Source organism: Nelusetta ayraudi, unplaced genomic scaffold (genome assembly GCF_046127955.1).
Source record: "Nelusetta ayraudi isolate G7.1 ecotype Tasmania unplaced genomic scaffold, CSIRO-AGI_Nayr_v1 ptg000034l, whole genome shotgun sequence".
Lineage (NCBI taxonomy): Eukaryota > Metazoa > Chordata > Actinopteri > Tetraodontiformes > Monacanthidae > Nelusetta > Nelusetta ayraudi.
Window position 1 is genome coordinate 6,903,878 of NW_027466084.1, and position 13,449 is coordinate 6,917,326.

Consider the following 13,449-nt stretch of genomic DNA (forward strand, 5'->3'; position numbering starts at 1 on the left):
AGAGCTGGCACCACACACATACACACTTATACATGCATCAAAGCATCAAATGGCTGATGGTGCACAAGTGTGGCCTTATATGTTGGAAACTTGTTTATGTCCACAGGATTCACACTGACTGGCGACATCTTATTTTAATATTTTTAGATAAATTCATCACAAGACTCGGAACATGATGGTGTTGTATCTGTGCATTATGTCAACATAGCAACAAACAGTCTACACTCAAATGCAGTCAATGAACAACAACAACATACTGGTGATCACCCTCAATCCACTTTATGCAACGAGCTTTTTCATGGCCTTTCTCCTCGCAAACTCCTCCACAACCTCATTGAAGTCCAGGTCTCTGACAAGTTCACACTCTATTGCCAGTAAGGACAGAGATTGCAGGCGTTTTTGAGTCATGCTCGTTCTGAGTTTGTTTTTTATTCTCCCCAGATGAGAAAAGGAGCGCTCTCCTTCACAGTTGGTGACTGGCAAGGTCAGGAACATCCGCAAAGCCACATATACATTTGGGAAGACTGATTCCAGGCCAAACTTTAATATTGCCTTAAGCATGGTTGGGGGTGACTTGTCTGGCTCAGCCTGCATGAATGTTTTGAACTGTAGAAGCTCTATGGCTAAGCCAGGTCTGAAGGATGAGCACTGAGCAGTGCAGAAGCATGCTCTACTATCTCACTGCTGCTTGCTGTGTCAAACAGAAATAACACGGCAAATATTTCTGTTAAGTGCTTGGAGGCAGAGAGGCGATGATCAAGGCAGCTTACCAGTTTGTCTATGATGACATAAAAAGTTTCAGTTTTGAATTTGTTCCTTCCATTGAGTAGGTGACTTACATCATCTACACCCTCTTCATCTGCAAAGCTTTTACGCTTTCTACTTCTTTGTAGGTCACGCTTATAGGTTTGGTTAACACCTGTTACATTCAGTGCTGCTTTCTCATAAATGTCAAACTGGTCACGTTGTGAGGAAACAAAGGCACGCAAGGACTTGAATAGGTTTACTGCTGTGAAAATGTTTATATCAGTTTTTTGTAACATTGCACTTGTGCCTTGGAATCTGTCAAGGATTACATCCCAGAAATTAGCCATAAAGGCTGTTTCCAATTGCTCCAGTTTACCACTGAGAGCCCTTGCTTCATTTCTAGCGTCCCTTTTTTCATCATCTGAACCTGCTATTTTTTCAAGTGCATCTCTTATGTGTGAATAGTTTTTCCACAGAGCTTTGCTGGATTCTGCTCGACTGCTCCATCTTGTGTTTGAGAGAGATCGTTAACGTTAAACTTATTCCTGTATTTCGAAAAAACTTTTCCCCATCTGCTTGTAGAGGAAGAACAAAAGTTATACAAGGACTGCAAAGTGTCAAAGTAGTGTCCAGCCTCAGGACTGCTAGCCTGAATGGTGTTGACTCCAACTAAATTTAGGGAGTGAGCAGCGCATGGAACATAATGTATTAAAGGATTTCTCTTCTTCAGATGTGTTTGTAGTCCATTGTACTTCCCAGACATGTTACTAGCATTGTCATATGATTGTCCCCTGCAGTTTGACAGCTCCAAGCCTAAACTGGCAACCATAGCAACAACACATTCAGCCAAACTTTCCCCAGTATGGCTTTCCATTGGCTCAAAAGTCAGAAAATGTTGCCTTCTTTGTTTACAAACCTGAAAATAAAAGTTAGTTGGTCAACATGTGAAAGGTCTGGGGTGGAGTCGACAACAACAGAGAAGTATTTTGCATCCTGAATTTCTTCTGCAATAACTTGTCTAGTTTTATCCCCCATGACATCAATGAATTCCTCAGAAGTCGTTGATGACAAGTAAGACACACTTCCCCGGCCTTTCTGTCCATACTTCTCTATATTTCCAGCCAAAAATGGATCCAAAAGGGCAATCAGTTCCAATATACCAAGGAAATTTCCATTATGAGATGACCCCAGCAATTCATTATCTCCTCGAAATGGAAGCCCCCGTTCCCCAGAAATTTTATGACAGCAACAACTCTCTTGAGGACTTCTCTCCAGTATTGCCTTGCACCTTCCATCTCTGTTGCCATAGAAACATCAACAGTCCCAGTGCACATTCCCCTGTGGAGTAAGGATAACATGCAGGCCTTATGCTCTTCACTCCTCTCGTGGTCCCTGATGCATTCTGAATGTTTCCAATCACTAAAGCCCTCAACAAACTGATTATGATGCTTAGAGAAAAGTTTACAAGCAAAACAATATAGATTTCCATTTGAGGGGAGTACATAATCCAATCTCTCATCACTTTCTGTCCGTTTGGCAAACAGCAGGACCTCAAATCATTGGTAAAGTGGCGATTTTTACCTCCAATAGCTCTGTCCCTCGCAGAAGCTGGATAGGTTGATCGGCAATTATGAAATTGTGCAGCGCCTCTCTGAATAAGAGCGGTCTTTATCTTGTGGCTGCTTGTGTCTTTCCACAATGCCGGGTCCGTAGATGTGTCGTACTCGTACCACTCTTGCGGTTCTGGTTTTGCTTCTTGGGCTGCCGGTCCCAACGCCATTGCCCCTGGCAGGTTCCTGCTCTCTTCCGCTCCGATGTCTGCGGGAGCACCAACGGTATCATCCGATCCATCACGGCCGTCAGGCGGGCCCTTCTGGCTGGTCGAAGGTGTGGATGGGGGCGCAGCCGGTGAAAATGGGATTGAGGGTGAGGCTCCCCACTGTGGGTGATGAGCTGGTGGATCGGAGGCATCTGCCACCGGGTTGCGGTGCTGCTCTTCACTGATTGTTGCGTCGACATTCTCGTCCTCATTAACATTTACCTTCCCAGAAGACGTGGTGAAAAAGCTAGCGATGTTTGAAATCTTCTGTCGGAGTTCCGAATGTCTTTTATCCCTCTCCTGCTTTGATTTTAATTTAGAGGCTCTCCCACCATTTTACTGTTTTTTTCCATTTTTCCTTCCTTTAGATTAGCTAACGTTAACGTTCAGAATCACATTTCGTGCTTTTCACCTTTATACCGGTAGATACATGTGTGTTCATGTGGTGTCGAAATAATCGGATAAACGACTTTCCGACTGGGTTATATTTGATGGCTGATCTGATCTGTTTCCTCTGCTACCTGGTGTCTCACACCTGGTTTATTTGTTTGGAAAATTAAAGAATTTATGTTTTCCCACATTACAACTTTAGAACACACAAACGCAACAAAGTTGGAAGAACGGCTTGCCAAGAAGAACTCGGATTTCCGACACCACATGAATGCAGCGTACGTGACAAAAAAGGGAGCTAACTGCCGGAGCCCGGAGGCCTCTGAGAATTCGAAGGCCTCAGCCCAGACAGCCCGGTTCATGATCCGGGCTTGCACGCAGACACACACTCCAGTATTGTACCTCTGGTCCACGCTGGGATTCGATCCTGTGACCTCCGTGTTGGGAGTCAGCGTTGCTCCCCACAGCACCCTCTTCAGCGCTGAGAAAGCAAAGAACTATAGAGGCCTCAGTGCTTCACCTGACACACACTGACAAGCAGCGACACAGACACACAACAAAGGACAATAAGTTACCAAAACCAAAGATTCTTCAACTCATTTCCTCATCAGTGATGAATAATAGAAGATCATCAGCATCAAATCAATCATATACAGGTCACTGTATAATTTAATGACACAGTTTATAGTCATGTGTTTACCAGAAGCAGTGGGCTGTATAATAGGCTGTATGGACAGGGTGACCTATTGACCTCCACAGTCCTCAGGCTAACATGGTGGTTAGCTCAGTAGGCTAAAACTCTGACTGTGGTTGTAGGAGATGTGGGTTCAAATCCCAGTTAGCACCAGATGACCAGATTTCTACTATATATATATGTACTTTATACTATAGTATGTATTTTTCTGATTTTCAGACATGTTGAGATTTTTGCTTGGAATAGCGCTGTCTTGTGCTAAGCTACCACAGGACTTTTTAATAACTTTTAATTAAAGTATTTAAAATTCTTTGGACTTGGGAAAAAACATTTTTTTTTTTTCAGATGTTCAGAGAAGAGCTTAAATCAGTTCTCCAGGAGCTTCATCGCATCAGCCCATAGACGGCTCAATTGATAAGACGACTGACTGTGAATCACAAGGTTGTTGGATCAAGTCTCACCATGGACTGGTCCTTTGTAAGTCTTGGTTTGCGTCCTTCCACTCTGTCTCAACCATGACAGGATGCTCATTGACCTCAGTTTCAGGCTCATTCAAGGACTTTGAGAAAAAAAATTGTCCCAGAAAAAAAACAAAAACTGCAAATTTCCCCAATGTGGGATTAATAAATGTATCTTCTTCTAGAGTAGTATTTTTTTGGACATGAGGGGGGAAATCGACATTCTATGTTGTGTAGATTTTCTATGTCTGTATTGTATCAGTCAGTGGAAAGAGTCTCTGTGGTCTGGTGAAAAACGACAGGAAGTGACGGAGCAGGAATTGACAGTGTGTGTTGAAATCCATTTATTTTCCCGTCTATATTTTGCTTTCTGCCACTCCGTCTCATGCTGAACTGTGATTGGATGATCGAGTATTAGTGGATTTTTTCGGTTCATTTTGACCGAGGAGGCCTGCTGGAGACTGAAGTGTGCTGAAGGGTGCTTAGGACGCTCAAAATGAGTACTCGGAAATACGCACTCGTTTTAGCCAATTCCAAGGATGCACCGCTACTATCCTTCTCGTACTTATGTATCCCATGATGCTTTGCGTGCTACTGCAAAGCATCGTGGGATCCTGGGAAGTCAGCTGAAATTAGCGGCATGTACTGGTAAAGACACAACATATGAATTTTAAGGGTGTCAAAGTTAACGCGTTATTAACGCTTTATCGGCGACAATTTTTTTATCGCGCGATTAACGCAGACGGTGCTTTTTGAACATTTGGCCGCTCCGTAGATTGTGGAAACGGGAAATGAATTGACTCACAGCACACAGTCACACGCTTGCAGTCAGCTTGTAAACGCAACAAAAAAAGAAAAAGACACTGAGCGTAGACTAACATGGATAAGGCGTCAATTGTAAATGGAAAGTTCCACTTCAAAACCCTGCCAGTGATATGCATTTACTGTAACGAGCGCTTCCATTCGGCGCCCATGTTAATCAATGTAGTAGTTCACACCAGACGCGAACAGGCGCGCGGCTCCCCTCGCGGATTGTGCCATGCATTTAACGTCAGTTCACTGGACGTGGAAGCGAAGCGCCGAGCGCTTCCATTCGGCGCCCACGTTAATCAATGTGGTGGTTCACACTAGATGCGAACAGCGCGCGCCATGCAGTTGTCGTTTCAGCGTCTGCTCTATTTTGTGCGCGAGCCGCGAGCGATCGTCAATAGTACAGGAAGTCGCAAAAAAAAACAAGAAAATCCGATGAATTTTCAAAATAAACTAATTTCAAAATAAAAACCGAATGACAAATTCAATCATATTTGTATGTTATATTTGTCAGTACATTGTATCAGAGTGCGAGAGAGATTAAACAAATACACACACACACAACTGAATGACACAAACCTGTCTACCAATCTTTTGTTTTGTTAGTCGTACTTCATACAGTACAGTCATTGCTCCAACACGAATAAACATGCTGCATTTGCAGAAAGCAAGTATTTGCCTACTCCCATGTTGATATGATTATTAAAAAGAAATGGAAAAATATCAGTTTACGGTAGATTTAGAGCAGATTAAAAAATATGTGATTAATTTGCGATTAATCGTGAGTTAACTATGGAAAAGCATGCTAATCGGATTAATTTTTTTAATCGACTGACAGCTCTAATCAATTTAAATATTAAAGTTTCACATAAAGTATCCAGTTTTTAACGTAGGATTTTACTTATTTGATCATCCAACGGCATCGTTAGATGTCTAACCAATGGTTAGCTTGATACTATAAAAACGTCACTTCCGGGGTTGGCCAGCCGGAGGGAACGGCGGTGACGAAACGAGGGAATACGCGGAAGGCTAGACCGTCCTGAGTGGTTACTAGGGAGGCCGGGTTTGGTGCGTCCTTCTAGGCTGGGTCCTCGAAGAACGCTTCCTTCAGACAGAGGACACTCGGTCTGAAGGGTGCAGACCCTGAATTGAGACACAGCATGTGTGTGTGCGCAGCTTGCTGTTAAGCTCCACTTGTTGTAGTTCTGTCAGCCACCATTAGATGGAGCAACCCTCTTCACTCTCCTCCTCATCCTCCCTCAGTTCTTCCACCTGTAGAAAGAAGAGGAGACAGCAGGAGTCAGGACTCACGGTCCTTGAACGCATCATCACAGAGACGTTGACTGTTGATGGAGATGATGGAGTGACTGGTGAGAAGAAGCAGACTCTCAATCACATGTCAAGTGTGGAACATATGAAGGTCATGTGACCATGGAGTGTTGGACTGATACTGAGGCCTGATGAAGATTAACTGATCAATAATTGAGTGGTGAACTGAGAGAAGAAGCAGTTTGGCAGAAGATGTTGGATGAATGAGGAGCAGCTGGACGTCACCATCCTCCTCTCACACTGTGACTGAGAACACTGGACCTCTGCTGTGGGATCAACTGGCTTTGGTGCTGGAACCATCATCCACTGCTTCCAAACCAGTACTGACCTCACACTCTACAGTTGATAGTCTCTGCTGTGGACAAGATCCATCAGTGGCTTCACTGATGATTCCTCCAGGTGGTTCCTACTCAGGTCCAAGTGTCTGAGGTGGGAGGGGTTGGACTTCAGAGCTGAGAGCAGCCAATCACAGCTGAGCTCTGACAAACTGCAGTAAATCAACCTGAATAGAGAATAAATGATGGAGAGTTTATAATAATGGACAGTTTTTGCAGGGTGTCATCACTTTGAAAATCAAAGTGAAATGTGGACTTCAGAATCTGACACTACAGAAAATGTCACCTTGAAATTAAATCCTCAGTCCAAAACTAATGTGTGTTGAAATGATGTTTGGTCACATGACCACTGATGTCCTGCTTTGTTTTTTTTTTTGTTTGTTTTTTACTTTAGACACTGAATTAATTTTTCATATTTCTGGATGTCATTTTGATATGAATCAACCTTCAGTTCAATGTTTTTTCAACATGTAATAATAATAATAAACTTTATTTGTATAGCACTGCTCATACACAACATGTGCAACTGTGGGGCCCATAGTTTTTATTATGGACAGTACTTAATGATTTAATTTGTTTTGTTTTTATTTCATTATTATTTCCAATTACTGTTGTGTTTTTGTTTCACCGGCAATGGTAGAGGGTAGGCTTTGGCGTGGAATCGAATATTTGTGTATTGCACTCGGGCACCTGTAGGACACCTGTAGCTGACAGGGGGGGTCCTGACGCTGCTCGGGCTTAGGATCACCGATTGGAGAAGAGTTTTTTTTTGCTAAGCTAATGCCGGTGTGTATGACAGGTAGCAGAGGTTGGAAGACAAAAATAAACTGTGAAAACCACAAAAGTACGCCTGGACCTTCTTCTTATCGTCCATGTGTGCAACACAACCCACAGTGCTTAACAAAATAAAACAAAGCAAAACAAAGAAAGAAAATAATAATAATAATAATAAGAAGAAGAAGAAGAAGAAGAAGAAGAAGAAGAAGAAGAAGAAGAAGAAGAACAACAACAACAACAACAATCATAATAATAACAATGAGAAAAAAATGAAAAGCTCCACTGCCCCGCCCCCCAACCCATACAGACCCACCCCTCCCCACCAACACACACAGACAAACGCCCACCCCCATATTCACACAGACATTAGATAAAATGGCTTGGCACTGAAGAATCTGATGAGGAAATGCCACTATGGGGAGTCGTCCACACAAGGAGGCACCATGGTCTGCAGCGCCCCTATGGGCAGACCAGGCGTAGCTCCCAGCGTGGCGGGCTCCCCATGAGGAAACACTGGCACTAAAAGTATAAAAGGGAGAATAATCATAATGAGAAATAAAATAAATACATAAAAATAAAGTTTGAAACAGTGGCATAAAAATGGGCAACCATTATAAAAGTATAAAATTCAATTGAAGGTAATAAAAGGCATAAAAATAGTAGAGCGGCATAAAATTAGTGGAGTAAGAAATCAGTTAAACGCCAGGTTAAAAAGGTACGTCTTGAGCCTCCTATCAACAGTCTCTGCGGCCCTGAGGCTCTCTGGCAGGCTGTTCCACCGAGTAGGACCGTAATGGCCGAAAGCAGCCTCACCATGGGTTTTGGTTTTGACTCATGGAAAAGTTAAGAGGCCAGTGCCAGAAGACCTCAGGTTCCGTGAGGGCTGATATGATAAAAGCAGGTCAGATAGATAAGATGGGCCAAGACCGTTAAGACATTTAAAAACTAACAAGAGAACCTTAAAATCAATCCTGAAGCAGACGGGGAGCCAATGCAGCGACTTTAAACCCGCTGTAATGTGTTCCCTTCCTCTGGTCCTAGTCAGCACATGTGCGGCTAAGTTTTGTAGTATTTGTAGACTGTAAACACTCTTTTTGGGAAGACCAGAGAGCAGGGCATTACAATAATTTAGTCTACAGGAAATAAAAGCATGCATTAGCACCTCCGTGTTGGCCTGAGAGAGGAACGGGTGGACTCTGGCTATATTCTTTAGATGGTGAAAACCTCGTAATATTTTGTATATGTGGAACAAAGATGAGCTCACAATCAAAAACAACGCCCAGATTCTTTACATATTGTGAGGGTTTAAAATCCCACAGTTTTGGTATAAGTTCCTCTCTCTCGCCTTCAGGACCAATAACTAAAACCTCAGTTTTGTCCTGGTTGAGCTGTAGGCAATTCTCTGCCATCCATGATTTGATATCTAAAATACAGTTAAAAAGGGCATCAATTCATCAGAGAGAACCAACTGGGCCCCCGGAGCAAGCGAGATGCAACAGTGGCTGGGAAAAATTCCCCTGTGGGAAGAAACCTAGGACAGAACCAGACTCCAGAGGGCCATCATCTGCCTATGAGTAGTTGGGGTGAAATACAATAATAGAGGAGAGACAGAGGAAGAGAGAAAGGAGCAGAGTGAGCCAGGGTGGCAGACAGGACAGAGTGAAAAACAGATACACCAACCAGGCATTCACAAAATGGATATAGACACAAAGGAATAAGGAAATAATTCAAGGCTGCTGTCCACGTAGGCTGTAATTTTCCATGCTTTGGAAGGCAAGAGCCTAGCTCGATGAACAATCTGCCGATAGGACAAGTCCAGGTCCTAGGCGTGGTGGTGGGACAAAGCGATGACACCAAGACCCCCAGGACAGCACAATCCAGTAAAATGGTAAATTGGATACTGGTCAGTAGTTATTAAAAATGTTTTGATCCAAGTTGCTCCTCTTCAAAAGGGGCCTTACCACCGCCGTTCTAAAGGCAGCAGGGACCCGTCTGAAGAGAGCAATTGACAATATATAAAATCTGCTCCTCAAAGAACCCATAAAGTGACTTTAAGAGTGATGTGGGAATCGGGTCTAAAAGGCAGGTTGTGGGCTTCACTTGGGAGAAAACTCGACCAAGTGTCCTTGCGTCAACCAGAGCAAAACTCTCCAGTGTTTCCTCAGATAAAAGTGGTTGTCCAGATGTGTAAAAATTTTGATTTTGATTAGTTAAAATACTGGACCTAATGACATCAATTTTACCTTCAAAGTGGTCTGCAAAATCCTCACAGAGGGCATCTGTTGGTGTCTGTGCGCCCTTATTAAAATTTGTATTGGTTAAAAGATTCAAGGTGGAGAAAAGAAATGGAGGGTTTTTGTTATTATTTGTGATGAGGTTAGAGAAATGGGTCCTGTTGTTCTGTCTTCAGCTGTGGCGTTAAGTTTCCGCTTCTGACACCATGTTTTGATGTTGTATATCCAGTCAGGTATTCTTTGTAGACCTTTGTAGACCTTTATTGTATGGTTGCTGGTTATAAAAGCTGAAGTTGATTCAAGTCACAATACATTCCAACAACCCTCATGCAAGTTTGTGTTCCAGCCTTTGCTGCTGCTGCTGCTGTTACTGCTGCTGTCAGGAAATCCCCCAGTGTGTGTGTGGTTTCACAACCTCATCCCGGCCTCTTCCTGTCCCTCCCTGCTACTTCCTGTCAGCCACTGAACCTAACCAATGGTTAGCTTGATACTATAAAAACGTCACTTCCGGGGTTGGCCAGTCGGAGGGAATGGTGGTGACGCAACAAGGAAATACGCGGAAGGCTAGACCGTCCCGTGTGGTTACCGGGGAGGCGGGGTTTGGTCCGTCCTTCGAGGCTGGGTCCTCGAAGAACGCTTCCTTCAGACGGAGGACACTTGGTCTGAAGGGTGCAGACCCTGAATTGAGACACAGCACTTGTCTCTCTTCCTCTGACTGACGTCTCTCCTCCACTGCCATGGCAACAGTTTACACACACACACACACACACACACGCGCGTGCGCGCACAAAAAGACACACACACACTCTGACACTCCTTTTCCCGGAATGAGTCAGGAGGTTTGAAGCCCTGCCCCCTGTGCTCCCTGCAGCCACTCATAAGCCTGCCTGGCCGTTTACTCCCCTTCAAGTCAAACTGGTTTAGTTTCTGAGGAAGTTGGAACCCAGTCAGTCCTTCAGTCAGTCAGTGGCTCTCAGAGGTGAAATGTCTCAGGCAGCAGCTCAGCTGGACCCAGAAACCTTCTCTTGTTTCTTCTGTCTCGATCTTCTGAAGGATCCAGTGACCACTTCCTGTGGACACAACTACTGCAGGAAGTGTCTCCAACACCACTGGGATGCAGAGGAGGAGTGGAGAGTCTACAGCTGCCCTCAGTGCAGGAGGACCTTCACACCAAAGCCTGTCCTGGAGAAGAACACCCTGTTAGCAGCTCTAGTGGAGACCCTGGAGAAGACTGGACTCCAAGATGCTCCTGCTGATCACTGCTATGCTGGAGCTGGAGATGTGGCCTGTGATGTCTGCACTGGGAGGAAACTGAAGGCCCTCAAGTTCTGTCTGGACTGTCGGGCCTCCTACTGTGACTCTCACCTCCAGCGTCATCGTGATGCTGCTCCCCTACAGAGACACAAGCTGGTGGAACCCAGCCAGCAGCTCCAGGAGAACATCTGCACTCGTCATGATGAGGTGATTAAGATATTCTGCCGCACTGATCAGCAAATCATCTGTGGTTCATGCTGTGTGGATGAACATTATGGTCACCGCTTGGTGTCAGCAGCAGCAGAGAGGACTGAGAGGCAGAGAGAGCTGGAGGAGACCAGGCAGAAGATCCTGCAGAAGATCCAGCACACAGAGGAAGACCTGAAGGTGCTTCAGAAGGAGGTGGAGTCCATCAACGTCTCTGCTGATAAAGCAGTGAAGGACAGCGAGAAGATCCTCACCCAGATGATCCGTCTCCTGGAGAAAAGACACTCTGAGGTGCAGCAGCAGGTCAGATCCACGCAGGAAGCAGAAGTGAGTCGAGTCAAAGAGCTTGAGAAGAAGCTGGAGCAGGAGATGATGGAGCTGAAGAGGAGAGACGCTGAGCTGGAGAAGATCTCACACACACTGGACCACAGCCAGTTTCTCCACAGGTTCTGCTCACTGCCAGTACTCAGTCCGTCTCCAGACTCCTCCAGCCTGGAGATCCGTCCTCTGAGATACTTTGAGGACGTGGCAGCAGCTGTGACCAAGCTGAGAGATGAAATACAGCAAGTTCTGATGGAGACTCAGACAAACATCTCATGGACAGTGGGCAACGTTGATGTTTTACTGCCACAATCAGAACCCAGGAGCAGAGAGGACTTCCTCAGATGTTCACCTCAAATCACTCTGGATCCAAACACAGTGAACAAACGTCTGTTTTTATCTGAGGGGAACAGAAAAGTGACATTCATAAAGGAAGTTCAGTTTTACTGTGATCATTCAGACAGATTCACTGACTGGCTGCAGGTCCTGAGCAGAGAGAGTCTGACTGGACGATGTTACTGGGAGGTGGAGTGGAGAGGGGAGTGGGGCGTTGGTGTAGCAGTGGCCTACAGGAACATCAGCAGAGCAGGAAGGTCACTGGAAAGTTTATTTGGATCCAATGACAAATCCTGGAGTTTATATTGTTCCTCAAGTAGATATGAGTTTTATCACAACAACATCAGGACTGATGTCTCAGGTCCTCGGTCCTCCAGAGTGGGTGTGTACCTGGACCACAGAGCAGGTCTTCTGTCCTTCTACAGCGTCTCTGGAACCATGGACCTCCTCCACAGAGTCCAGACCTCCTTCACTCAGCCGCTACATGTTGGACTTTATGTTTATACAGGTTCTTCAGCTGAGTTGATGAAAGTGTGACTGAAGTCGTCAGAGAGACTCTGAGCTGAATTCTCACCTTTGATTCTTCTTCTGTCTTCACCTTTGTTGCCCAGTGTCTCCGGCTGTCAATCACAGGGTGGGCGGGGCCTGGACGCCACTTCCTGTTGGTGCTCCTGGTGACTGTTGTCCACCTGATGTTTGTCTCCATGGCTGCTAGATGTTTGTGCCACGTTGTTTCTCTTCCTCTGCAGCCCATTCATCCCACAGATTAATAATGTGTCATTAGTCCACATGACAACTTTATTACTGTTGAAGCTGAGGTCTGTTTCCACTCTGGACCCTTCCTGACCTTTGACCTTTCAACACCTGATCCATCTAATCAACCTTCTGACTGTTGATCAGTTTGTCAAGAATCAGATGAATGCATGTAATGAATGCATGTAAATTTTGTGAGAGAATTTTGTCTTTTGATTCTGCTTGTTGGCTCAATATGACAATAGTCAATCAATAAGTCATGAAATATGTAATCAGTCTATATTGCAGAACAATGTTTTCAAAATGTCAGGTAAAGAATGAGTGATAAGTTATGAGTTATCAGCTATACATTTGAGTGTCTCTTGTTTCCTCTCTCATTAATGATGACTGATAGAAAAAGGCATTTTTTTTAGTCAATGTGGATCCTGTTGTACACTTAGACTGGACATTTTCTAATTTTGGTAAAAAAAAAAAAATGTAAAGAAATTGGTAAAAAAAAAATAATAATATTTTATTATTTTCCCTGACAATTACGATATTTTAAAAATTCATCTTTAATTAAAAAAAAAATATTAAAATACCTGCAATATGCTTGAACACTCAACATGTAAGACATGAATATCTGAATGCAGATGATTTAGCAGATTTGTAAAAGAGTGCAGTTCTCAAGGAAGTTAAAACATTAATCAGGCTTTTATTTTCACTCATACGCCAATAAAATATCCTACAAGACAAGAATGCTGGGAAAAAGATGAAAAGTCTCTGCTTGTAGATTTATGTTCTGTCAAGATCTCTATGTATTCACCATAGACATTTAGAAAGTGAACACCATGAAGAGAAGATCAAAGTTTCAAAAGCAGATCAGTTAATGTAGGAAACAGCTGATATTTCTCTGGCATGAAAGACAATGATGCCACACACACACACATACACACAGCCTGACACTTCCCTTCTCGGAATGAGTCAGGATGTTAGAATCCCCGCC

At 44.1% G+C, this 13,449-nt stretch overlaps 1 protein-coding gene and 1 long non-coding RNA gene across 4 annotated transcripts in view; one reads left to right on the forward strand and one right to left on the reverse strand.

Annotated features, from left to right (window-relative positions):
- Positions 1–5,844: 5,844 nt before the first annotated feature.
- Positions 5,845–13,449, reverse strand: part of LOC142892495 (uncharacterized) — a 93,271-nt gene continuing 85,666 nt past the window's right edge. For 2 of the 3 annotated variants that reach the window (XR_012927441.1, XR_012927440.1), the window contains exons 2-3: positions 6,576–6,749; positions 5,845–6,190 (exon numbers count right to left, since the gene is read on the reverse strand). This is a non-coding gene — a long non-coding RNA (uncharacterized LOC142892495). The remainder of the gene's footprint in view (positions 6,191–6,575; positions 6,750–13,449) is intronic. The other variant, XR_012927439.1, reaches the window with a different exon arrangement.
- On the forward strand, positions 10,578–13,202 carry LOC142892487 (tripartite motif-containing protein 16-like). Its single transcript, XM_076032705.1, has one exon. It carries the CDS (start codon positions 10,578–10,580, stop codon positions 12,246–12,248), a length of 1,671 nt encoding a protein of 556 aa, XP_075888820.1. The 3' UTR covers positions 12,249–13,202.

Excerpts from the sequence above, each read along its gene's own strand:
- LOC142892487 (XM_076032705.1), top strand. The coding sequence starts at position 10,578 with ATGTCTCAGGCAGCAGCTCAGCTGGACCCAGAAACCTTCTCTTGTTTC.